The sequence below is a fragment of the Corylus avellana genome, chromosome 5 (genome assembly GCF_965113065.1).
Source record: "Corylus avellana chromosome 5, dhCorAvel1.hap1.2, whole genome shotgun sequence".
Lineage (NCBI taxonomy): Eukaryota > Viridiplantae > Streptophyta > Magnoliopsida > Fagales > Betulaceae > Corylus > Corylus avellana.
Genome location: NC_142494.1, coordinates 4,070,260 through 4,098,235, shown reverse-complemented (window position 1 = coordinate 4,098,235; position 27,976 = coordinate 4,070,260). Strand labels below are relative to the sequence as shown.

Genomic DNA, 27,976 nt, shown 5'->3' with positions numbered 1-27,976 from the left:
AACAAAGTTAATTTCTTAACCAAATTCAAGTTAAAAAGAATGACAACATTAACAATCTGTCAACCTATAAGCAAATCTTCATACAATCCATCAATGTGCATATTCCTAGACATGCAGTTCTTCTTTGGTTGGCCGTTAGGAGGAAATTGAGTACTTGAGATATTTTGGCTTCCATTGGTCTTTCCCAGGATACTTGATGCGTCCTTTGTGGAAATGAGAGCGAAAGCCATGACCACCTTTTCTTTTCATGTCCCTTCTATGTAAAATATTTCGAACAGAAGAAGAAAAAAAAGAAAAGAAAGATTTTGGCAGAAGGAAAATTCACTTGTATTCGATAATGAAAAATAATGTTACAAAGTAAGCTTTTGTAAGCTTCTTACATGAATACATAAGGGAAAGAATAATTACAAATATAAATCATATAATATAGAATCCTTGATGTTATAGGATTGCAATATTACAAGATATTCTGTATAAGCTAAGGTCAAGTCTTTCCTTGTGTATGCACGTCTACACAGCTATCAATGTGTGAAAATCTTGGCATTGCCTTTGCTGCATAAGCTGTTAATGTAAAATCCCTTGGATACTTGACTATCACGGAATGCTACTCTTTAGGAGATGATGAGGTGGCTTTAGGCTGCTCTTTAGTAGATGATGAGGTGGCTGTATGATTTGGCAGAGATGATTGCATGGCTGTGTCATGTGTTCTAACACTATGAAGGTATATGTCATTTTCCTTGGTCTAATTTGGACTGGGGAGAGACCATTCAATGGATGGTGTCCAATTTTAAAGGGAAGTCCTTTTTACTATGGCCAAGCAGTTTCACTCATTTTGAGCCTTATTGTCAAGTTAATGTTAGCGGTTGCGGTGTATTATCTTTGGAGGGAGAGAAATGCGAGGATTTTTCGGAGCAAGCCTAGGAAGGTATGAAAGTGCTCGCCCTTCTACAATCTAAAAAGTTAATCATATCTACCAAATCCACTAAGAAAAGTAAAGAACATGTACAATAGCCCAATCCGAAAGAGATCTCAGAAAAGAGGATTTTTGAGAAGCTACTTTCTCTTCAAATGCTCCACATTAATAAAGCAGGAGATAATACCTCTTTGGAATGTTCTCGCTCTAGAATATTACTAGGCATCACAAAAACACCGAGTAAGTTAAGAATAGAGTGCCAGAGATTAGTAGTATACTCTCAATGGGTGAGAAGTTGATTAATAGTCTCCCAATTCTTTTTGCAAAAGGAACACCAATTAGCTAGAGAGAGCTTAAAAATTCACCAGAATTTAAAGCACAACATCAAATAAATTTCTATCAGGGTATACTGCAAATGCCAAACAACCCAAAATAATATTAAAACCACTCATAAGCCAATAATCCCATGTAACAAAAACTTATATTTCAATTTATTAACATAATCTAAACCAAAATTTCGAAACCCATATGATTCGACATAAAGGGTTTCAAACAAAACCATTTTCCGTCAAAATAAACCAAACATAAAACCAAAAACAACAGATTGCCTCCTTTTCATAGCCTCCAAAACGACCTCCCCTAGCTCATGAACCAATTTTATCCTCTTCACATACACCTCCAGCTGAGCCATGCTCACCTCCTTGCACTTGTCTTCCATCTCCTTCAGCTTCCCACTCCCAATACTCGCCATCAACTCTCTCACAAACTTTGTCCCCGTCCCCAAACCTGACAAACCTGAAACTCCATCTCCGCCGTCTCCAATGCTGCCCTCCCTCAAATAGGGATAACCCTCCCAAAACCCCTTCACTCCTCCCCCATTCACCACCACCTCTTGGCTTGGCAATGCCACTGTCACCACTTTAGGATTAATTTTTTGGCTTTTAATTTGGAGTCGTCTGACTGCCCCAAATCTCCTAGGAGGGCTCAAAGGACTTGCGCTCGTGGGGCTTGGAGAAGACCATGTCATGGCCGCCCTTGTCGAAGTTGGTCTGGTACTTCTTCTTCATCCTCCAAATCTTGTCCATCAACTGGGACTTGGAGACCTCGACGCAGAGGCCCTTCTTGATGAACTTGTGGAACACGCCTATGTCGGAATATGAGTCGGACCCTATCTTTGACCCATATTCAATCATACCCTTCAACACCGTCAGCTGACTCTGCTAGTCCTCATTTCCCCACAGCCGTGGGATGGCCCTAGTTCCAGGTCTGGATATATACCTTCTTCGGGTCCCCCAAAACCTCTGGACAATTATTATATTTGATCTCATTTATTAGAACTCTGATAGGCTTTTATTGTCGTTGATAAAAGGTTGTGGTTTACAACAAAGCCTTTATGAGATAAGCAATTAAAAGCACAAAAACATGAGTTTTCTCTCTCAACACATGAAGGAATAGCATCTTTCTTCTTTGAACATATTGCCTCCAATCCTTATAAAATTCGTACTTCAAATGCCCTTAAATAGACTTGAGAAAGTAGTCCAAAACATAAAGTTGGTTCCCAAAATGTGCAGATTTTCTATCTTCTATTTGAAGCCTGTTTTGATTTGGTAAACATTGGAATTAGAAAATTTTTATCAAATTTAAAGTTGTATCATCTATGATTTCTTCGCCATACACAACTCTTAGAGGCAATGTCATTAGAGCCACCTACTCATAGACCAAGCACAAATAGGGTAATTGGAGCCATCATAAGTTGGGTAATATCTTTGGTATTGGGAAGAGTGGTAGTAGGAGGGTTTTTTTTTTTTTTTATGGAAATCAAGTGCGGCCGAGTGCATGATAAGGGACATGGGCTTGGTTTCAACGGCTGAGATCTAGTGTGGCAGTTTGTTCTGCAAGTTTGTGAGCCCAGTTTCATAGGTATGACCCAATGTGGCAATGACTAACTAAGAGAGGTGAGCTCAATGAAATCTACCTTCTCCGTGCACGCGCTTTTGACAGTTGGGTAGATCGGCAACCTCCAATCCAAAACCTGTGATTCTATTATGCAAACGACTAAAGGTGACGATGCGTGGTGGATAGCAGCAGAGCGTGACCCACGTGAAAATCGAAAAGAAATTTTGAGGTGGCGTGTGGTAGCGTGTGGAACCTCCTCGTGGCATGTGCTTTACATCATCTAGTAGATCGACAACCTTTGATCTAGATTCCATATTTCTTTTATAAAAAATGGCTGACTAAAGTGGTGCGTTGTGGCCGGTGATGGTGCATGAAACATACATACAGAAACTTGGGTGGCGGGTGAAAGCACGTGACAGCTGGAAACGACGATCTGATACCACCACAGTATATATCAGACCTTTTAGAGCATGTTGGTATAATGGTTATACCAAAACAAGATCTAAAAAGCCTGTTAATCGTGTGAAGACTGCATGACTTCCCAATCTCTAGACAAGGCCAAAACTTGGCTTAGATGTCATTTATCAAATCGGGTCTTTGAACATTTCATTTGAAAAATTAATTGATGTCCAGTAAAGAAAGACAAATCTTTTTTATAGCATTTAAAATCGCACGTGATATTTTAAGAGTCGTCTAAGTGAGCAAAGTAGCATTATTCTACCTCAATAATTCCTCCCTTAACTTGACGCTGTCACAACTCGAACTCATAACCTTAACTCTGATGCCATTTTAAAATAACTAAAAAAATATATGCATGATCTGAAGACCATATTTCTATGTCTAAAACTATGTACAAAAGAATCTATTTATAATTAAATAAGACCAAATAAAGTAGGAAATACAATCAAAAAATGAATGAACAATATTACAAATTCTAATCACTTTATATAAGGAATATAAATTAATCAGGTAAATACGTTGAATGTCATACTATATTATGAATATAGTTTAACACGGTAAATGTCATAATATATTCTAGTAGTATTGTTTTATTGTAGCAAAATTAGCATAGGGTTTTCCTCCAAACTGGGTCAGAGGAATTTTTTTCAACCTAGTCTATATAACATATGAGGTTTATGCCTAGATAAGCTGATACCTAATATGTTGGAAAAGAGTTTTGGCTTATATTGTCTAAATTCAAACAATATAAAGGTTTTGAGGAACCTATTGGAGATGATCGATCTTAAAATCATGGTTTAGCGGCCTTTGAAATTGTTCATTTATAAAAATACATCAGCTTGCCAACGATATGAAAACACACATTTTTCAAAGTCATCAATCATAATATCTTAAAAAAGCACTTTTAAACGATACAATTTGTCAATTTCTGTGATTTATTTAAAAATCACACTTTTGTTCTATGAAATCTTAGTGCCAAACGCACTCTAAATCTCCTTCGTATATCATAATAGCTGTATTTAGTGCACTGGTTTGAACTACTTTACCTCTTCAGCTGACTCTTCAAAATAGAGGATTTTCATCCAATTTGTGACCAAAACTTTCAAATGTAATAGCTTCTACTAATATAATATCCCCCACCTAAAGATTAAAAAAAATAATATTTAAAGAAAATAAATAATCAAATAAAGAGAACAGTACTTAGACAAATGAATGGTTAAAATAATTTTACTTATTCTTGCTCGATATGCTCTTCTAAGTTTTAAGGGGTCAAAGTTACATTCATTCCTTATGGATTTTTATATTTGCAATATCTTTGATTGCCCATTTATTCAAAGTTCCCTACAGCAGTATATATATTTATGTAAAAAATGTGCTTTTCTTTGGTTAATAGGACATCAATATGCCATGGTTCTAGTGATAAGCAAAAGCTAAGAGTAATTTCTCTGCCACCATCATTGAGAAAGCATACCATCATTGAGAAAGCATGATTCAAAATTGGATGGAAGTCCATGCCCCCTGGTTCTAGTGATCAGTAAAAGCTAAGAGTAATTTCTCTGCCACCATCATTGAGAAAGCATACCATCATTGAGAAAGCATGATTCAAAATTGGATGGAAGTTGATGCCCCCTCTCACGTTTTCTTGTTCCAAAAGGACTGGCGTGAGGGTAACTTTACAACAAGGTCGGCCATGCATGGAACAATAGATGAAATATATACTCTTATCCTCACGAAATGGCATCCAAAGAAACTCTCGAATTAATTTTTCTATGTTAAGATATTAATTAAATAACTAAATTCATCTCGGTCTTCTTGTCAACTTAATATTTTGAGGTAAGCGGTGATTTAAATGGTATTAAAACGAAGGTTCTGAGTTCGAATTATGTCTCTATTATTTATAGAGTTTAGGTCCAAACGTGAGTTAAGGATCTTCATTTCATGGTCATGGTTTTATTTTGTTGTATTTAATGATGTAAATGATGTCATGCATCATGTATAATGTTAGATAGAACAAAAATAAAATCGTGACCACAAAATGGCTTCTAAGTGAAATAGAGTCCAAGCCACAGACAATGAAGGGGTTTATTGATGTCCACCTTGAAGTTTTTCTTGGATTCATGTATATATTGTACCAACGGTCCTAAGGTTTTAGTTGAATGTTCCAAAGAAGCATCGAACTTTCGAGTCTAGAGTTTACTTCGAATGTTCTAGGGGAACTTCTGAATGTTCAGCCAAAGTTAAAAATAGTTTATTGTTCTGGAATTTTTGGGAAAATTGGTTTAGGAAATTTTTAAATTACGAGTGTTGTTTTTTATAAAATGTGACTGAGACAAATTAAATACATTTTATTATTATTATTATTTTGGAGTATTACACTAGGTGGCCCACATGGTTTTTCCTAAATCCTTTTTAACAGTAGGTCATGCATAATATGTTAAGGAAATAACACGTTTTCTAAAAGATTACAAAATCCTGTACCTATCATCATCATAAACCATCCATAAACCAACCCAAAATCTTTAAACAACCAACCTATACACAACTACGGAAATGCATCTTAAATCCTTGAAGGTTAAACGTGCCTAAGACAACAAAGAAAACAAGAATCCTTCCTTGAAGGTAACCTTCAAAAATCCTTAACCCTCACTCATTCCCTCGCTCTCGAGGTTTTTGGTTTGAAGAACAGTGAAAATAGGCGAGAATATTAGGCATCTCATTTCTTATACAGCCCTAGCAAGACGTGTACGTACAATCGATGAGGTGTCCAATTTTATTTGCATGCGGAGCTCATCCACACTAAAGTCAAAAAAACAATATCTCATTTCCTCCCAAATTAAGGTATTAGAGCCAACCCTAATATAATTGGAATAGGATCTTCTCCAGTTCATTTGAACTGAATAATATCCAGTTAGTTATATTGGATAGGTATTTTTGTCTTTTCATTTTTTGATGGGATGAAAATATAACTCCAATATAACTAACAGAATATTATCCAGTTCAAATGAACTGAAGAGGATCCTAATTCAACATTGTTAGGTAGTAATTAAAGCACCCTTAACCCTAATTAATTAGAGAGGAGGGGTGTTACAACTACCTTCTATGAGACTAAGGTTTTATCTCTAGAGCGGATATGAAATTAGGATATAGATTAAACACTAGTTCAAATCTACGTGTTGGCTTATGGAACTATCTAAAGAGAAGAAAACGTGTGTGTGAGATATGTCCAACTAGTCAAATAGGATAGCTGGTTCAATGCTTGTTTACAATGCTATGCTAGTTAGCTCCCACATATTATCACCAAGTGAAGGTTCAAGTCCTAAAGATACTTTCATTTATGTATGTGTTTTCTTAGTAGTCGAGCTGTGTTTTAATTTTTGAAAATAGTGAGGGATTTTCAAAATTATCATAATGGTGTGTGTGAGTGTGTGCGTGCACACGTGTTTGTTTTGGGAACATTTTATAATAGAAGGTATTTAAAGAGTGTTGAAAGAAAAGAGTCTCACACGAAAAAAAGACAACTTAATGGAAACATTTATTTCTTTTGTATCTTGGAGAAGTGTTTGCTACAAATCAGTACAATCCAATTGATTATAATTGGTGGGACAAATAACTTTTTAAGGAAAGGGCCTATATAACTTACTTTCTGAGCATTTATTTCTCTGTTTTACATTTCTGTACTAACAAATATTTATGAATCATGATAATTAATTCAGTACTTTGCTCACACTATTTTTGTTCAGTAGGGGATTGGTTTGATAATTAACGAGGTCAAATGATCTTTAACCACCCCAGTCGATGTCCCAATACCATCTCCATTTTGAAAGAGAAACTGAGCAGTGCGAGCCATGTTTAATGACATCTTGACAATGGACTTTGGCATGGAATTTTTGGCACTCTCCTCATTCAGCTTTCTCCATGAATAGCTGATTAATCTCTTTATGTGATCTTGAGCTTCTTCTTTGGATACACTTTCTTGTACCATGTAGCACTCTATGGATTTCGCCACATCACCTCTCTTGCTTTCAGCCTACCAATTGAAGAAACAGAAAGTATAGTAAAAAGTGATCTCAATATAATTAATTATTAATATATAAATATGTACTTCTTCCAATATTGTCAAATTTTGTTGCTTAATTGCAAATATTTGTACCTCGGAAGTCCCCAAATCATCACTTAGTCGAGTTATGAGGGATGCCCAATATATAAGCTCAGAGCCACGCTTTAAGCAATCAAGTGCGTCTTTAGATATGGTGCACCCAAGCAGAACATAAGCATGGACTATGGCTGAAGGACCACCCACAGAAATCCTTGCATTTTCTAAGTACTCGTCCACAGTTGGAGTGTATCCACTGGAAAACCATCGTCTTTCTACCAAATATGATCGACAAAGATTTGCCCACTGCCATGAAAACAACAATATTGATTACACCCCCCACGACATGCATTGAACAATTGACTTCAATTTTGTTTTTTGTTTTTATGTTTATGGCTTACCGCTTCCTTAATGTAGGGGAACGAATTCAAACCATGATCTTTGAGAACATCAAAGACCACTTCATTAGCAAAGTTAAGCATGGCAAGATAGCAAATCCGCATGTACTCTGGAAGGTCCTCCATGGCCTCCATTTCCCATCTGCTCAAAAATATTACAAAAAAAAAGAAAGGAAAAGTATATATTATGATCCAAGAGATGGTTTGGACAAAATAAAAATAAATTAACTTGTATAATCATGCTTTTATTATACCGATCCACAGCATCAGTGAAACATTCAAGCTCATCCAGCGATCCATATATATCATACATGTCATCAATAGCTGATAATATGCATACAAATTTGGTGAGGCCTATCCTGCACTTGGAAAACTGGGGCTCAAAAATCATCCCCATGGCCCACAAATAATTCTCCATTAACCTGTCCCTTGAAAAAGTTAGCTTATCTTTAAAACCCAACTCTCTCCACCACCTATATATGAATCAAATTTCAAAGATGTCAATCTTTCTGCAAGTCTTCCATGAAAGCATGAATATGGATGAAAATAAACGTTACCTTGATAACTCTTTAACTTCTTGTTGATATACAAATTGCACTAAATTGTAATCCAGTTTAGCCAGCTCAAGCAAAGTCAAGTTCTTTGCCATATCTCTTTGATACACATCAATGAAGCTCCGAGCTTCAACTCTTGGCATCCTCCAATACAGGGGGATTTCCAGTGACTGTTTCACTTGCTTAGCTGAAACACTGTCCAATTTTCCCATCAAAGATTTCAGGTTTTTGATGCTAAAATCCTTGCCTTCTTCCAAAATATTTTCTCCATGCATTCCAAGATGAGAGGCTTCATACAAACTAAGAAGTCCCTCCATGTCACTGCTTAAGCTGTCCATGAATCTCCCATCGCTGCTTCTGAATTTGTCAAACGCGTCTGTTTTGCCAAAATCACTCGGACATGCTTCATGAAAAGAAAATGAAAAAGATATGGATTTGGTGAAACTATGACATCACCTGAGGTAATCGAAAAACCATGTTGTCTTAAAACTCGAAACTGCAAAGCAGTGATGTGAAGATTGGTAGTGAGATGTGGATACAAAAGAGCAAGAACCTCTTCAATCTCCTTTTCAAAGTGGTAAGCAACTCCTAACCGCTGCATCGTGGAAACAAGGTTTAATAGAGCACAAGGGTCTTTGGTGGACGTCAGCAAGCATTTAGCGCTTCGTTTCAACTCCTCCATTCGGGTGCCATACAACTCAAACTGCAAGATGATGTATTGATTAAATGATTAAACTAAGAAACACTCTTTGAAATAAGCGGTGACTTAAGACGTGAGAATAAGTGGACTTACGGTGTAGGGGGTGCTTAAGGACTCAATGAGTTTGAGGTCCCAAATGCTGGGATGGTACTGAGCTGATCGCCGTGGATGCACTTGCTGTAACTCTGCATTCAACTTTGAGACGATCATGAAGGACGGGATTATTGGGAGGCTTTGCTTGCTTCTTCTTCTATGCTGTGGCCAAACTACCCTTCTTGGGCAGTTAAGCGTAATGCCACATGAGGTGGAGGAGGCCGAGGAAATCGTTATTTTCATGGGAAAGCTCGATGGTAATCTCATGAACATGTTGAGCAAAGTTATTGAAGAAACATATAACTCTTCTGCTTATATAGTATATCAAATAAACAGTTTATTTGTACTTTTGTCACGAGGAAAACGCTCATGGGAACAATTTGGGAAAATTATTAATTAAAAAAGCATGTAGATTCCCTTCTTGGATCTAGCAAAGATTCAAGGGAAAACTTAATTTAGTTGCACGTTTATCACAAGATTCCAAAAAAAAAGAAAAGTACATGACAAAAATTACTATATGTATATGTATTTCTGTTGGTCGGTTTTGAGTTATATTATAATTTTTTGAATATGACTGATACCAAACTAAGATGTTTTTATATAATAATTTGAAAATTTAATCATAAATTGGTTGTTAGAAAATATATTTTTTAAGACTTTATTTTAAAATTATATTTGACCCCTAATATCATCCATATGAAACATTTTCAGAAGTAGGTTATATATAAGAAAAATTACACTTTACCCTCTAAAGTTTGAAACGATTTTCAATTTGATCTCTAATGTTTCAATTTTTGTAATGTACACCCAAACATTCAAATTTTTATAATTCGACCAATTGCAAGTCAAAGCCGCTTTGACTCGCGGAACAGTCATCACGTGTACGTGATCACTATTGTAGCTTTCTTCTCCAAAATGCCCCACCTACGAGCAGACCTGAAACCACAAAGCTCTAAGGGCCCTCTGCCAAAATTGTTCCATATCCACTCACAGGGGATGTGTATGCGTGGATGGCTGAACTGGAGTTTTGATGGGCCACAAGGGCTTGTGCTCCTACGTACCGTTCCTTGTCTTGTGTAGGGTTGATCGCCCAAGCGAACCAATTGGAAGTTGAGGTTCCTGTGTGTCTATACGCAATCTCAACTCTATTGGTTAATTGACTGGCCGTCATAGCTAGCTCCAGTGAAAGAAAGCGCTCAAAACAGGAAAGGGTGAGCGCACTATATATATTTGTAGTATGAAAGTACGACCACGCTAACGAAAGAGAGGGGTGAGCGCACGATCATCCCTTCTTGGTGGCCACCTCCTTTGTATGTGGGAGTGACTGTATTTCCTTAATGACTTTGATTGTGATGTTCATATTGGCTAGGATCTTAAATATTTATTGCCTTTTATGCTAAAATAAGATATGTTAAGGGTTTCATCCCCTTATTGATTTTGATTTTCATATTGGATTAGATCTTTTTTTATTATTATTTTTTGACATGTCCGCACAAGAGGGAGGGAGGAGAATTCGAACTAGTAATCTCCGTTTCATTAGGCGTAGTCTCAGCCAATCGAGCTACCTATTGAGAACTATTGGATTGGATGTTTGATTAATGGCATAAATTTTACATGCAAAAGTATGTAGATAAAAAATTACATATAATAAAAGATCGAAATAAGTACCATTCCCTATATAAGTACAGTATATCAAATTAAAGATGCCAAAAACGAGTATTTTTGAATCTTTTGATCACGTTTGACGCGGCACAGCTAGCCACACAGTTTTTGTGGTCGAGAAAATTGACTCTTAATTGTTGCAGGAAGAAATGGTTACTCATTGGTCAATATGCATGTGGGTGTAGTTATTCACTCGAATTGACGGCCGGGTACATATTCTACTATTCTAGCACGTTAATTTATAGCAAAAATCAAAAGCCTAGCTATAACGAAAGTTATTCTTCAAAATTTGAAGAAAATTTTAAAGAATCCAATGTAAATGCTCTTAAGTTCAACTTGGGTTTGCGAAAAGGGCAGTTGTGTTCACATGAGAGAGGAACTTTCTCACTCACTCCCCCCACCACACGTTGCCTCCCTATCTCCCATATAAGCTCTAGCTTCTCACCAGCCAATCTTCTACATGTGATTTCTTTATTGGTAAACTTCAAATGGGCCGAAGGAATTATAATGAATGTGGTTTGAAAACTAACAAACTCCAAGAGAGGGAAAGGTACAATGGCTCTCAACAAAATCTCCTGGCTCAACAAAGCAACCTCTTAAAAGGCTCTAGAATAAATTCTTGATATGCTTGCTTAACCTTAGAGAAAGAGCATCCTTAAGCACTTATAGGAAGGAGAGAAAATGCACAAAATTGGCTTCAACACATTACATAAATCTGGAGACCCGAAATAAATAAGAATGGTTGCTAGGGTTTCATTGCTAACTTTTCTAAAAAACTCAGGGGCTTAAGGGTAGTTCAGGTTACGGTCCAAGTGACGGTGCTCTCTAGAAGTCCTTTGGAGTCATTAGTGTTAGCACGGCTAGGTGACGACTCTAGTAATAGAGCTCTCTAGAAGTCCACTAAATCCATCAATGTAAGCACGGTCAAGTGATAGACTCTACTAATGGAGCTCTTAGGAGTTCACTTGAACACCTAATGTAGGCAAGGCCAAATAAAGCTGCTCTCGAACCTTCAGTGGAACAACTAGTCAACACACGAAGGTAACGATTTGACAATGCTCTCAAGTTAATCTTTAAAGTCTTTATCTATGAATTCCATAAAGAGAGTCTATGTGATAGATTTGCAATTTACATAAAAAGACAACTTTTTACACTGAAAGACTAGGGTGTTGAAATGTTTTATAACCCAAGTTTTGATCACCAAATATATATATATATATGGCCAAATTTTAAGACCAAACAATATATTTTATATAATAGTAGAAGCCTTAAAAATTATACCTTGGAATTGCCACAAGTAACAATTTAAAATGGTGACAAGTGGTATGTTTAAAATTGAATTGGCTCTCTCTTTCTCTCTCTATATATTTATAGTAGCAGAAACCATGAGAAAGGAAATCTACGGTACCTAAAATCTTGACAAGTGACATTGTATGAGTGTTATAATTGTGACAATTGACATGGTAAAAGTGTGACAAGTGTTATTTTTGTATTTAATGTTGCTTTAATTCGATCCACCCATTCAAAAGGCCATACTTGACATATTTAGCCTGAACATTAAAATTGGGAAATCAAAAAAACAAATAGTCAAATTAAAATAATTTTTTTGCTAGTAAATCTATAGGATTTTGAATCAATGAGAATTCAATTTTTTTTGCTAGTAAATCTATATATAGGATTAAGCTTTGAATATGGGTAAAAACTGTTTTCGTTTATAGTCGTTGAAAAGAAGCGTGAGAATTGGAAGAGAATTAATTTTTAACCAGTAACATTTTATGACTATTTTTCTATAACCTTTATTTATTATTATTATTATTATTATTATTATTATTTACTATTTTTAAGACGTTTTTGCAAAAAAAAACAAAAATTAAATTAAATTAAAAAAAAATAATAATAAAGCGGGTTATAGGCCAGTCACAATGACGAATTAGACTTTAAACCAAAACAATACCCAAGCTTGGACTTCGCCTGCAACCTGGCCTATCTACAAAGGTTATTCAGTGGATTCCATGTAAAATCACCCATTTACTTACGAGTTACACCAAAGCTATTCAGTGGAGTCCATGTCTCCATATTAAGGCTATAGCAGGATAGGTAAAAAACACAATGCTACAAGGACTCTGTATGCAACCAACTAGTTTCTCTAAACTGGGATGAGGCTGCTTCATCTAAAATGGTCTGCATAGTAAAGACACTTTAGATGTTGAAAGTAGAAGACTTGGAAAATAATCATCAAATTTTGAATCAACCCAGTTGGTAAAGCACTATGACATGCTCAGACTAGGGTTTTTCTTTACTTTCATCCCAATTTAACAGATCCTGCCTTGACACACAGATACTCAATGAAAACAATTATACTCCTACTTAATCCCTTTCTAAATATCAATTTAACCTGATAATGAAAGTAGACATCAGCCAGAGTGAAGAGAAAGAGCAAACAGATAGTAAGAATCATGGACTAGACCAAAGCAGAGACCTGAGGACAAGCTGATAAACAATGGAGGATCATATCCACCCACTATCAGGTGAGATAAATCCAACTAGATTCTCTCTTTAAGTCTAGTTAATGAGAAGTGTAACCTTCAACCTGTCTTCTAGGCACAAAAGTGCAAACTTCAAAATGGGCTTCAATTTGTTTACCATTATTGAAGTCACAACAACTTGCAACAGCTTATGCAAGCTTATTGATCCCCATGAGAAGGGCAAAATCTAATAGAAAGTACTCCTGTTGCACCCCTACTTTTATTTAAAAGGAAAATAAAAAGGGGGATGCTTGGGGAGAAGACTTGAACCAGCACCAAGGCTTCATACAAATTTAAGTCAAATGTTTATAAAAACCATGAAACATGGAAACCAATTTTTATTATGGTAGCCTCTCACATAACTAACATCTATCTCCCTAGATCAAAGTGCTCATTAAACTTCCTTTAACAATGAAACAATGAAACAAGTTAATGCTCTTTACCAATTAAAAAACAAAGCTCTAGAGACAAGCTTTCGCTCTCTCGAAATGGGTGTTTCTCTTGTATACTCCTTGTATACTTAAGTTGCGGCCATCTGCGCTTTAATAAGATTGATTTAATTATAAGAAAAATAATTCAAAACAAAGTTAATTTCTTAACCAGATTCAAGTTAAAAAGATTGACCACATTAACAGTCTGTCGACCTATAAGCAAATCTTCATACAATCCATCAATGTGCATATTCCTATATATTTTTTTTTTTATGAGTAATAATTTTATTGAAAGAAAAGGGCATATCGTTGAACACCCTATAGGCTTCTACAATCTAAAAAGTTAATCATATGTTCATATCTACCAGATCCACTAAGAAAAGTTAAGAACATGTACAATATCCAAATCCAAAAGAGATCTCAGAAAAGAGGATTTATGAGAAGCTACTTTCTCTTCAAATGCTCCACATTAATAAAGCAGGAAATAATACCTCTTCGGAAAGTTCCCGCTCTAGAATGTTACTAGGCATCGCAAAAAAAACACCGAGTAAGTAAAGAACAGAGTGCCAGAGATTAGTAGTATACTCTCAATGGATGAGAAGTTTATTAACCCGAATTTAAAGCACAACATCAAATAAATTTCTATCAGGGTATACTGCAAATGCCAAACAACCCAAAACAATAAAACCACTCATATGAAATAATCCCACGTAACAAAAACTTATATTTCAATGTATTAACATCATCTAAACCAAAATTTCGAAACCCATATGAATTCGACGCAAAGGGTTTCAAACAAAACCAGTTTTCCGTCAAAATAAACCAAACATAAAACCAAAAACCACAGATTACCTCCTTTTCATTGCCTCCAAAACGACCTCCCCTAGCTCTTGAACCAATTCCGTCCTCTTCACATACACCTCCAGCTGAGCCATCCTCACCTCCTTGCACTTGTCCTCCATTTCCTTCAGCTTCTCACTCCCAATACTCGCCATCAACTCCCTCACAAACCTCGTCTCCGTCCCCAAACCCGACAAACCCGGAAACCCCATCTCCGCCGTCGTCTCCAATGCCGCCCTCAAACTGGGATAACCCTCCCAAAACGCCTCCACTCCTCCCCCATTCACCACCACCTCTTGGCTCGGCAATGCCACTGCCACCGCCTTAGGATTAGTTTTGGGCTTTGGAGTGGTCTGACTGCCCCAAATCTTCTTGGAGAGCTCGAAGGACTTGCGCTCGTGGGGCTTGGAGAAGACCATGTCATGGCCGAACTTGTCAAAGTTGGTCTGGTACTTCTTCTTCATCCTCCGAATCTTGTCCATCAACTGGGACTTGGAAACCTCGACGCGGAGGCTCTTCTTGATGAACTCGTGGAACACGCCCATGTCGGAATACGGGTCGGACCCTGTCTTCGACCCGTATTCGATCATGCCCTTTAGCACCGCCAGCTCGTCCTCCTCGCCCCACAGCCGTGGGATTCCCCCAGTTCCGGGTCCGGATACCTTCTTCGGGTCCTCATCGTCGCCGTTGGTTGCTGTTGTTGACGACGATGATATTACCTTTCTCTTCTTCGAGTCCTTTGCTTTATCCGGATCGGACTCTGCCGCGCGTTTCGACGACCCGGAAACAGTTATCGGAGTGTTGTTGTTGGCCTTTGTGGGCTTGAGTGGACCGTTGGCCATGGGCTTGGACGCTATCGGCTTGATGGTGAAGGCGGAGCCGGACGGGGAAGGCGGGGACTTGGGGTCGGAGCCGGACTCGGAGTCCGTCCCGGACCCGGACTCGGTTTCAGACCCGGATAACGGTTGGTGTTTGGACGGGGTTACAGTAGGCTTTCCCACAGGGGATTTTTCTTCTTCTTCGTCTTCCTCCTCTTCGCCATCATCGTCTTCTTCTTCTTCTTCATTCTCAGATTTTTCTTTTTCTTCTTCTTCTTCTTCTTCTGAAACGGCTTCGTTCTCGGACTCTTCCTCTTCTTCTTCCCCAGAAGAAGCAGTGGCGGGTGGTGGGTCTTCTTTGAGACGCTTCGGAGCCATTATCGCCAGAGACACAGAACGATCGAGGGAGAAGAGAACAGAGGAGTAGAAGGGGTTTTATATTGCGTGGTAGTAGGGTTTAGGCCCGAGACTGCTACGACGTGTCGTTGGATGACTGGGTATATTGCCTTTAATTAAGGGTGTAAAGGCGGTTCCGTAACCACCTTAACGGTTAATAAATTTCACTAACTATAATCATAACCGCCTAGCGATTAGCGGTTAGTTACTAACTGTCAGTTAGCAGTTAGTAAAACATATAACCGCTCGCTATAACTGCTTTTTTAAAATTGGGCTTGGACTTTTTTGGATTTTTTTTTTTTGCCTTTTAGGCTTACAGAGACAGAGCAACGACAAATAGACAAAACGGAGACAGCGAGCAGCAATAGAGATATTGAGCGGCAACAATGAGATAGAGACGGCGAGTGGCGACAAAGACAGAGCAGTGACAGCAACCCACGAGGAGAGACAGTCTTAGCGAGCGGCAACAGTCACCGACGAGGAGAGACAGTGCCAAGAGTGAGAGGGAGAGAGACAATGATGAGAGTGTGAGGGAGGGAGACATAGTGACAAGTGAGAGTGAGAGGGAGGCAGGCGGTAGAGAGAGAGTGTTAGGACTTCAGGTTAATTAGATGAAATCAAGGAAATGATGAATATATACCCATTGGTTTGACATAAAACAATTGGTTTAAAAAATTACTAAGAAATTAAGAGAAATAGTTTTAAAAAAAATGATTAACTTGATATTATACAATTGATATTATACGAATGAATTGAAAATAGAGAATAGAATTGAATAAAACTTGATATTATACAAATCATATTATATATGTATAATTTGTTATTATATAATTATATAAATTAGAATAATAATACATTAATACTTTAATTGTAGTTATAAGTAACACATTGTTTAAATCAATGTCAATCACTTAATTTTATATTATACGAATCACATTATCATTATACATTAATAACATAATTAACTTTAATAAGTATTTGAATTGTCATTGAAAAATATGATTATGTATTGATCTTATATATTTATATTATTCAATATGCATAATTGCATATATATATAATTATAATTTATAACATATATGGGCTTATAAGTTTATATCATTCATTGGAACTAAGTCTTTAGATACTTAATTGTTATATTAGTATGAACTTGCATATTTATGACTTATGAGTTATGTCATATTATATATATATAATTTGTTATTATATAATCAAATGATTTAATAATCAATTGATTATATTATATAATCATATAAATTCTAGTGATAATATATTAATACTCAAATTATGATTTAAGTATTTCAAAAAAAAAAAAAAGTGATTTAATGATCAATTGATTATATTATATGTATAAATACTATTATAATTATAATTATAAAAATATATTAGATAAAAAGGTGGTTAGTAGTTACAGTTAGTAAACCGAATAACCGCTAACCTCTAACACTAGACGATATAACGGTTAAGTGGTTAAGATAATTAGCAGTCATAGCGAATTATCCGCTCTCCTTTACACCTCTAACTATAAATCAGACTATTGTTGAAAGAAGGTCCTAATTGTCCTTTTGTTGTCCTTTTGTCGGGTGTGGATCTTTTCTTTGGACCATCGTCAGCATGTACCCCAAAAAAATTTGTGCTGTGTACATTTAATTAATTAATAATTTAATATGAGGCAAAAATCAGGTTTAACAGCTTGTTTTTGTTAATCTGATTTGAAAAAGTAGTAGTTAAACTAAATATAGTTAAATATTTTACCTAATTTTGTTGGGATGCTCTTTTTATAGGCACCACCGCTAACATTTGTTAGTAGGAACTTCATTAGATTTTAATCTATATTAAGATCTTAATTTTATAAGGTAAACATCTTAAAATCATAATTATTTTTAGGGTTAATTATCTTTTTAGTATCGAGGTTTCTACATTTTTATTTTTTCCCACTTAAGTTTCAACATGAGGCGTGGTCCACAGCCAATTAAGCTACCCCTTGGGAACATCACAGATGATACTTTACTTATAAATAAATGCTAGTTTAGTACCCCCGTCATCATTTCATTAGCCAAATTAACAGAATGACCCCCTGTGGCTAGTTTGAGGATGGTTCGACTACCCTCATGGCTTCAAGAGGTAGCTCGGCCACCCCCAATGCCTTTGGAGGTGGTTTCGGCCACCCTTGTTTTGCTATTGGAGGGTGGCCGAACCACCCTCAGGCCTCAAGGCCCCCAAACTAGCCGTAGGGGTAGTCGAAACTATCCTATGACAGTCTGTTAATTTAGCTAACGGATTAGTGACGGAGGTACTAAACTAGTGTTTACCCATAAGTTAAGTACCATATATGATATAAATTAAAACCCGTAGAAAAAATAAAAATGTGAAAACATATATACTAAAAAGGTAATTAACCCTTATTTTAAATTAAATGTCGTAACATATTCAAATAAAATAAAAAAAGTAAGTAATTTGACAAAGCAGACATTTTTTATTGAAAAAATTAATTTATTAAACTCACATCTATCTTTACAAAAAAATGTAATTCTCACTCTAAGAGACAAATATCAATTCCTTCTACCCAATTTATAGAAAACTTTGCCCAAATTCCTTTGATGGGCAACTTGTTGTTTAGTCTTGGGATGGTCTGAGGTTAAAGGTGTAGTCTTGTAGACACCATGCAATTAAGTTTCTGAAAGCAGTAACTATAATAATCTGATAGAGCAAGGAGACAACATAATCTGATACAACCCAACTCTGTTCCAAGACACCAGAAGGACAAGACGGGAGCTTTGTGGTGTACATGAGAAGGACATGGACGAACATGGGGGGCACATCACATATCCAACAAGTTGGGTTTAACAACAAGAGAACAAATCATAACAGATAAATGAAGAAGATACAGTTTAGTAGGTACTTCAAGTTTCTGTACAACCAAAATCTTTCGGCCATCACTGAAAATGTACACGACACAGGTCCCTTTTCAGCCATCAAAATTAGAACTTCCATCAGCTGACAAATATCATGTACCGAGATATCAAGAATGAAACTCCAACTTTGCATTCTGTTTGCTGGATGAAGCTGAGATATGGACTTCAGTTCTGCGGGAATTCCAACCTGAATGGGGTGCCAAAGATAAGAAAAGAATTTGTAAGAATAATTCACATATATGACTGTTGAGGAAGCTCTTGATCTTCAGCAAAATTTCTAGTTTGGACAAAATGGAGGTTCTGAGAGCTACTTCCAAAAATATTGACATGAGCACTCACATTTGTAGCAAAAGATACTTAAAAAATCTATATATATGGCTACTCATTTTAGCTAAGAATTTGACTAGTTGTTACGGTGCTCAGCAAATTTGTTGTGCAAAGTAACTCAACAATGCATTAAAAAAATACTAATAAAATATTCAATCTCGTGATATTACACCAAACGAGTGACCATTTGAACTAACCCTCGTGGGCTCATAGATCATTAGCTTAGAGTCGCTGATGCAGATATTGATGCAAAATCTTTTAGAAGTTCCTTGTAGCTAATGAGCTACACCCAAGGGCCAAAGCACATGCAAGGAAGCTGCTTTGTTTTAACTCAAAAGAATGGAGTTGGGGGGAAGAGAAGCTGCCAATTCAAAGCTCTTATATATATATATAGATACCTATTTGAAACGAAAGCTAAGGAGATAGACTCTCATCATCTGAGCTGGAGTTGTCCTTCCGCCGCTCCATTATTGCTGGAAATAGTCGCTGACGTATGTCTGGAAACTGCTGATGGATTTCTGGAGAAGACGACATTGCTGGAGCTGCCGCTTTCTTTGGAGTCCTGCTCACTGCCTTCATTCCAGCATCCCTAACCTCTTTACATGCCTTATCTAACATTCGCAAGAAATCACGTACAATTGCAAACAAACGCAAGCCTTCGTCCTTTCCTGCCTTCCCATGGAAGTAATCTGCAGTGCTTTTCACCAGAGTCATTATTCTCTTTTCTTCCCCCAACAGCCCTGAAATGTCAGCTTCCACACACTCCACAAAATTAGCTAGTGTACGATGGAATTCACTCTCTTCATCCAGACTCCTCATCTCAGCATTTAGGAAATCTTTAGTTTTTCTCAACGATTGGTTGAGTTTTGACACTGTAACTGTTAGGCCATCAGCATCTATAAATGCTGCCTTTTTTACATCTTCAAGTTCACTGCTTAAACCTGAAACCACCTGAAGACCAAGAATACGATAATGCTCTGCTGATTCCTCAGTGAGATCCTCAGCAAAATCATCTGTTTTCACGCTGGTGTCACTCTGGCTTGCTCTGGCTGTACGGACAGCTCGTATGCCTTCAGAACGGATGATCTCCTGAACAACAAAGTGCAGTAGTGTGGTCTTGCCATCAGTTCCTTTTACATCTGACAGTTTCAAGAGTGTGTCAAGCTTAAATGCCTGTGCACCACCTCTGTAGGTACCATCATTCATGCGATTTCCAGTTTTGAGAACTGCTTCTAAGAGTTTTAGGAATAGCCTGCTGCTTTTTAGTTTCTTGCAAGCAACCTGCCATTTAAGATAAGGCATGATTATATAACTATAAAATCTGGCTAACATTAGATCTACATTCAAGCTCATAACAATTCTCGATATAAACCGTGAGGATAACCTAGTCCAGAATCCTGCATTTATGTATGTCTACTAAAAGAGGACATATTGTATGAGATACCTTGCAACATAAAATTAGATGTGAGACACAATATATTCACATTTCTATTGTCTCACCTCTAGAGTTGACAAGGACTCTTTAACGTTAGAAACCTCCTCTTGTAGGGAACTCATGAACAGAAGTGACTCTAGTCGTTTAAACGCAAATGGGAAGTCAACCAACACTTTTAGGAACCGATCTGCAGGGCCAAGCCGAGAAAGATCGCCACTGAATAACCTGAGCTTCAGTTCCTCATCTGTTGTTGGTGACATCTTCAACAAAGTGTGAAGGAGCTCCACAGGAAGCTCATTACCTGATTCAATTAATTGATAATAAGCTTTTGATGCCTTTAAACCCAACACAAGCATATCCATAACTAAACAACTTCGTCTAGGTGTATATGAAGTAAGACACTAACTTGCATATAGGCCAGCATAAAAGAATAGCAAGTAAAACATATTATTCATCGTTTCTTTGGTGCATAGGTTTCACACTAGTTCTATTTATGTTGTGGTTGCTCATTATTATTTTCTTGAACATATTTTGCTCACTTGAATCAATCAGTACATAAGAATAGTAATGGGGGATCAATGGTCTGTAGCCGACATACTAGAATTACCCCAAATACATTTTCTTCCTAAAATCGCTTCTTTCATCTGGCAGAACAATAACAATTAAAACTTTGCAGCACAGATCTTTGCACAATACACAGACATGAACATGCAAAACCTTGGTCCACATCCCAAATCTATCAGTATTATACACTTTTCTATATGCTTAATTTTTCACTCTGCGTGCTAACAAGCATAATTAACTAACTACGAAAAACTGTGACGTTAAAAATTAATATATTAACCACTATGGAAAACTGTTGGAAGTCTCACATTGCCTGGGTATTAAGGAAATTGTCCATTTATAAGGTGAGGGGAAACCTCAACTCTTGAGCTAGCTTTTGGGTTGAGTTAGGCCCAAGACCCATTTCTAATATGGTATCAGAGCCTAGCCCAATTAATTGGCTGTGGCCCACCGTCACCCATTGTCGCACGTGTTGGCTTGGATGTCCTCCCGCCACACGTGAGGGGGCGTGTTAGAAGTCTCACATTGCCTGGGTATTAAGGAGATTGTCCATTTATAAGGTGAGGGAAAACCTCAACTCTTGAGCTAGCTTTTGGGTTGAGTTAGGCCCAAGACCCATTTCTAATAAAAACCAAAGAAAAAATTCACACTCACTCTTACCTAGTAACTTCAATAGAAACTACTTGAGTTCCCAACAGGTTCAGCAGATAATATTTTTTAATAAGTAAAGAAAATTTATTAAAAAGTGCAAAGGGCTCGACCCAAGTATACTGGATGTATACAAGAAAAAACACTAAGCATGATCAAGAACAAAGAAGATAGCACAGAAATATACAACGCTAGAGACATCAATAAATTTTCATCTCAATATTGATACAATAAGTTTATTCAAATCTGAACTGAAGATTCAAGGATTTTTTTTTCTTTCTATTATTTCAGATCTTGAAGGTTTACTTGTACGTCCTACTTTCATCAAGCACCTGACATCGATTATTTCTTGCTTTTCATAGAACACATTATATTACGAAGCAGCATCAACTATTGCATTAAATACAGAGCAGTTCTCGTCTGTGTCGAAATATGAAGGGAGCTCCTCATCGATACAGTTCGGACTATCCCTTGGGCTGAAGCCACATAAACAGCATGAACAAAAAAAGTCTGAATAATAAAGGTAGATTTGGAACTTAAGAGTGGATATCAATGGACAACTCTCCGAGGATAAAGAGCACACCATCAAATTGAACAGTCCTTTAATTGACAGTTGAAGAAGTTTTTTTTATGCATGTGTTTTCTCACTTCAGGGAGAGAGAGAGAGAGAGAGAGAGAGACCTTCATGAAGAGCATCAAGGACTTCTTCTGTTGTCACATTCAGCGCTCGTAGTAGAATTGATAAATTTTGTGCTTTCTTAGCATCAATAATTTGAATGTACTGGATTGAAGGTTCAAGGGATGCAGAATCTTTCTTGCGCTCAATTTTGTTTTTATCCATGTTGGCATAACCAAATAGAGACTCTATCATCTCCTCATTGAACCTGCAAAATTTGTAAATAATTTGGTGATCAAATTGACAGGTTTGACTTGATGGAATTTGAAGTTAGATAGAGGTGTGTCCTTACTGGAATGATCCCGAACTAATCTCATGCCAGACCATTGACTGATCAGGGTTGGCAAGAACCTTATCCCAGAAGAATGGCTTCAATTTGGCTTTTGGAGCTCCAGATTCACCATCAAGATCACCTCCCTCACTAGAACCATTACTTCTTTCGTGATGTGGTCCAAGTCGTGAAGGTTGGTATTTCCCAGGCACTTTTGGTGGAGCAGGAGGAGGGCGAGCAGATTTAGGAGGTGGGGGGGGCTGAGGAGCAGCAGGAGGAGCAGCAGGAGGAGGTGGCGGACTTGGTGGAGCAGGAGGCAAAGGAGCTGATCTTCCGGGTGGAAGTTTTAGAGGAAATGATACTGGTCCTGCACCTTCTGACAATGGCGACCCACCCAGTAAAGAATCACTGGTTCCATGTTTCATGGACAAATTGGTAAGCAAAGGAGGATTCTTTCCAATATCAGCACATAAGTCTTTGATACTTGAATTTCCTAGACCAACAGACTTTTGTGAAGAACCTGAAAGATTAATTTATAGAGATCATCAGAACATGCACTATAATTGCAGATTGGATGAATCAATTGAAAAGACTTGATATATACATACCAGTGGAGAAATCACTCATGGTTAATTCAAGAAGAGGCTTCTCATCTCTTTTTCCATCTCTTGGGCCAATTTTCTTGTTACTACCCTTAAGACAGCAAAAGAGGAGCAATGCAACAACGACAACAACTCCTGCTGCAGTTGCAGCAATAGCTACAACCCTTTTCTTCTCATCACCAATGCCATTATCATTTTTTGACGAGTTTCGTGGAACAAGTTGGTCAACAGGTGGAAAATGTTTAGGAGGTGGAGGTGGAGCTGGAGGAACTAAGCCAATTAGCTCTGGTGAGGGAGATGGCTCTTCTGGTGGCTCAACAGGGGGCCTTGGATTCGGAGATGGAGAACTCGCAGCTGCTGGATCAGATGGTGCTGGAGCATAAATAGGTGATGCTGATGCTGGGCTTGGAGCTAGAGGTGTTGCAGGTCTTGGTGCTATCTGTTGAAGCGACTGACTAGCCAGATATCTTCTAGGAGAATTTGGCAAACTGAAAAGCAAATCAACACACTTGATGACCCAATTCTTGGAGCAGGCCTCCTCACCAGGAACATTAAGCAGAAGACTTTTTCTTCCTAAGCAATCCAGAACCGTTTGTTTCATATGGGGATGTAGAACTATTATAGGTCTGTCTATGTTTCCTTCTGCCACCAATGCTAATTTTGAATCCCTGACTGCTTCCCGTAGGATATACAAGTCAAAATCTTTGACAGACATTTTCCTGTCTAGCAATTCTTTCCTGCAATGAGTTGATACCTGCTCCACCTGTAGTCAGAATGTTTCATGAAATATCTCTCTAACTCATTCAAGCCTACACACAAACTTTTACCATCTTCTCTGATTTCAGTTTGAGAACTATCAAATTTCCATGCCTTCCTTTAATTGCATTTGCTATTTCTCTGGACAGGTCTATCTCAATTAACTGGAATCCTTACTGTATAAAATAAAATATTTGCAGAAAAAAGATTATGCAACATTTTCTAAGTGCATGTAAGTTAGCAAGCATGTGCTTTCGAAAACAAATTCAAATCATTTAATCTTCGTAGATACATCAGTTTGCCTGCAAATGGTACAATAAATCTGGTTCCAGATCTGGTATTCAGTATTTTTGGAATGGCAGCTATTCATTCTTGGTGTGTGTCAACAATCAAAGATATTAGTTGAGATTGAACCTATATCATATGCAAGTCGTTTCCTTCTATCTGCTCTAAAAGCCTCAGAACAAGTGAAACAACTAAGAAAGGCCAGATCCTTCAACTTATAGTAGGGCAACCTATTTACATAGCTTGAAAGGCTGAAAGCCCACAACATTTGAAGCCCCAAGTGTGATGTTACTTGCATATTGATTTCTCCCTGTATCATAGAATATCTAAAAAATCACACTTTTGCTCATTCATAGCATGAGGCTTCTAATAAGGTCACACGCCTAGGGAATAGACAAATTGACTATTAGTATCAACCGAGAGTAGAAAACAATCAGAATTGAACCTTGAATGCTCTAGCACCCAGGTAGCAAATCTTCCAAGGCTAAAGAATGCTTATTGCTTTCAGCAGAAAAACAAGGTCAAAATAGGTTGCACAGCTTCATATGAAAGTGCAAAAGAGTATCATTCATATTACATCCTCTTACTCTGTCGCCTGCTCATTTGACTGAATAGTGTGACCTTTCCAAGACTATGACATTGGTAAAGACCTAATTTCAGAAAATTACTTTTCCTTCCTACCAATGCCAAAAGATATGTTTATGACACTATTTCTTAGTCATATAGCTGTAAAGAATTTTGAAAGCTCAAGTACTCAACTTAGGATATTTGTCTGAGACCCTGTTTTTACTTTTTGGCATGGAAAAAAATTAGATTAGAGTTTTCTAAAGTTGTCATGGAACGAAAGGGCAGAATTGCAGAATTGATAAGAACTTCTTTTTTCTTTTGGTGCTAAAGAGAATTTTGATCAACCTTCTCTTGTACTTTTTGCCACCTTTGATCCATTTCAATCCAATAATACCCAAAACTTAACTTTACAACATAGGTAAGGACTAATAAATTCAACTAATAGTCTAAACAAAGTGATCATCCAGAATAAAAAAGCATTCTATGTTAAACTAGTTTGCCAAATTCTCTGCTTGACAGAAACCATAAATCTTAGGAATTTAACTAGCATTATTTCTTTGACAATTTTCAAAAAACCAAGCAGAGCCAAAAGGAAGCCTATTCCAAACAGCTAACATCCCAATACCAAAACTGCAAAATGGGTTCAAATCTAAAAAAGCTATAATTTTTCCTCATAATTAAAAACAAAAAAAAAACAAAACAAAAAAAAATGAAGAAAATGTAAATGCATGAGTTTCATACCATGCGCTCGTCTGTCTCCTGGGAACCTCCATTTCTAACTAATGTTTCTGATTTCCACGCGTCTGAACCCCTTATTGACAACCCACAAAGGAAAATCACGAAAACCACCGCATAACCAGCCTTTCTTAATCCCATTGCTTTCCAAATCACTCAATCCACATGTTTTCCTTCTCATTTCATCGAACGTGAAAAGGAAGAAGCATTCAAAACGTTTCCAACAAAACCAAACAAAAGAAAACTATAATCCTTCTCCTTCTCAAAAAGCGTTTTGCTTCCAATAATGGCATTCAACCTTGTGAATACCCCACGACAGATCCTACAACTTTGTGAAGAACCCACAATTGTTTCGAGGTCTCTCGATCTGAAAAACTCAGAATTGGCATTCGAACAACAGCATGAATCAAATCTTTGATGTAATACAATGTTAATGCAATTTGTTTGCACGAACCAATCCAACGAACGTAAAAGAATCAAGAAACCAAATCATGCAAAGCTCCAAAGCCAACCCGAGAAGCTGAAAATGATGTCAAATTCAATTTTCGGGTCGTACCAAAAAGTTTTGAATTTTTTTCAAATACATAAATAAATAAAAATTCCAATGTTTTCCTATGGAAGAATTTCGTGTTGGGATTTTTGCTCATGCGAAAGGTGTCATGTTTTCCAGAGGTGACAAGAGAGAAAGAGAATGACACATAAGAGTTTCAGAGAGACGTGAGGAGAGCAATGTGGGACACCCATTATTTGTTTTTTGCTTCTTTTTTTTTTTTTTTTTCTTTTTGTTTTTTTTTTGGCTTTTTGTCTTTATTTTTATTTTTATTTTTTTGCTAGTGAGATTGTCTTTGTTTTATTGGGAATTGGGGTTTTCACAATAATTTCTTCCCACTTTTTATTTTTCTTTTTTTTTTGTAACAATGATTATACAATGTTGATTGGGACGGTAAAATAATTGTTAAAATAATAAGCTGAATATATATGCATGTAATTCAATGTCGGTTTTGGCAGAAGTGAGTAATACCATTAGAATTTTTTTTTCTTTTTCTTTTTTCTTGATTGTTTATAATGAGAAGTGTTTGAGAGTCAAATAAATAAACTCAGAAAAATTTTTAAACTAACGTGACAATGGTTTTTAAATTAAAAAAAAAATACAATTCTCTCTCATTTGTCTGCCACTCACGGTCTGCTATGTTAGTTTGAAAATTTTTTTAGATTCATTTATTTGGTTTCTTAGCACTTCTCGTTTATAATTGGAGTCTTTAGGTAGAGTTGGCATGCATTCTTGAATTCAATAAAAAAATAAATAGAGTTGGCTTGAAATTTATAAGGTTTCTTTCTTTTTCTTTTTTTTTTTTTAAGTAAATCTTTCAGATTTTCATTAAAGAGAGATGTTATTCCTCCCTCTCTCATTCATTTTTTTCTTCAAATTTATTATTAAATCTGTAAGATTTATATGTGGGTCTTACAGTTTTAATGATAAATTTAAATAAAATATGGATAGAGATGGACGTGAAATGAATTAATGGAAGATGAAAAAATGAGAACGTTTGTTTTATGTTTTAAAAAACAGAAAAATATTTTTAAAACCCTTACAAAAAGGAGCAGTAACTTAAGTGTAGGCCTTTTGTATTAGTAAATATTGGGAAAAATTAATGAGGTAGAATTAATTAAGGGTAATGACAGTTTGACAACCCCATATTTTATGCACGTTTTGGTATTTGACAGGTATGAGAACTATCAATACAATCTATCACACTTTGCCACGTAAGAAAATATGCAGACACCTTGACATTAGGAAGAATCCAGGGGCTTTGGCCTCGTGAGCGAGAATGAATAATTAAGTATGAGTGATTATTTTTCATGGTCTGAATAGTTTGGTGTGAGTGATTACCTTTTACAGTTGGTTTAAATAAATTTTGTTAGAAAATGTTGCTACTTATGTCTTCGATCTAGTATGCTCAGAGCAGCTCTTTAACTAAATTTGTACATGGGTTAATGGAAGATTAAAGTCTTCGATAGCATTTGATTGTAAGAATTTTTGTTTGTATTTATGACTTTGTAACCTCATAGCATGTGGCAAGGATTTTGCAAAGCTTTATAATTTGTTCTGTAAAAGCTTTTTGCTCTACTATGTAAGAGCTTTATACTCGTAATCTTTAATCTACGAAATCCTCGGATTTCGTTTTTTTTTTTAAATAAATAAATTAAAAAAAAAAAAAAAAAAAAAAAAAAGGTAGAATTCAGGTGTGGAAGTTCAAGTAGCCCTCAAAGTTTTAAAATTTCTCTTAATTTTTTTTTAAAAAAATTTATGTTTATTTACCTTCCAAAAATTATTTCTTTTAGTTTTGTCCCCCAAGCCTAAATTTGTAATAGTATTTTAGGAAAGCCACCATAGGAACAGTTTCAGGAGGAAAATT

General features: G+C 36.6%; 3 protein-coding genes and 1 pseudogene across 3 annotated transcripts; all 4 read right to left on the bottom strand.

The window, feature by feature from the left end:
• Positions 1-1,481: 1,481 nt before the first annotated feature.
• LOC132181643 (putative transcription factor At1g61730) lies at positions 1,482-2,371 on the bottom strand (annotated as a pseudogene).
• Positions 2,372-6,799: 4,428 nt separating this feature from the next.
• LOC132182910 (putative terpene synthase 9) lies at positions 6,800-9,379 on the bottom strand. Its single transcript, XM_059596279.2, has 7 exons — positions 9,107-9,379; positions 8,770-9,016; positions 8,317-8,689; positions 8,014-8,232; positions 7,763-7,901; positions 7,419-7,667; positions 6,800-7,295 (listed from the first exon to the last, which is right to left on the bottom strand). Exons 1-7 carry the CDS (start codon positions 9,377-9,379, stop codon positions 7,005-7,007), a joined length of 1,791 nt encoding a protein of 596 aa, XP_059452262.2. The 3' UTR covers positions 6,800-7,004.
• Positions 9,380-14,402: 5,023 nt separating this feature from the next.
• Positions 14,403-15,782, bottom strand: LOC132181479 (STOREKEEPER protein). The gene has a single exon (XM_059594720.2). It carries the CDS (start codon positions 15,758-15,760, stop codon positions 14,573-14,575), a length of 1,188 nt encoding a protein of 395 aa, XP_059450703.1. The 5' UTR covers positions 15,761-15,782; the 3' UTR covers positions 14,403-14,572.
• A 3,018-nt stretch (positions 15,783-18,800) lies between these two features.
• On the bottom strand, positions 18,801-26,059 carry LOC132182641 (formin-like protein 3). Its single transcript, XM_059595943.2, is given in 7 exon segments — positions 18,801-18,880; positions 19,419-20,301; positions 20,521-20,756; positions 22,349-22,551; positions 22,636-23,134; positions 23,223-23,979; positions 25,566-26,059. Coding segments are annotated over 7 exon segments (2,793 nt in total). The 5' UTR covers positions 25,701-26,059.
• Positions 26,060-27,976: the final 1,917 nt, after the last annotated feature.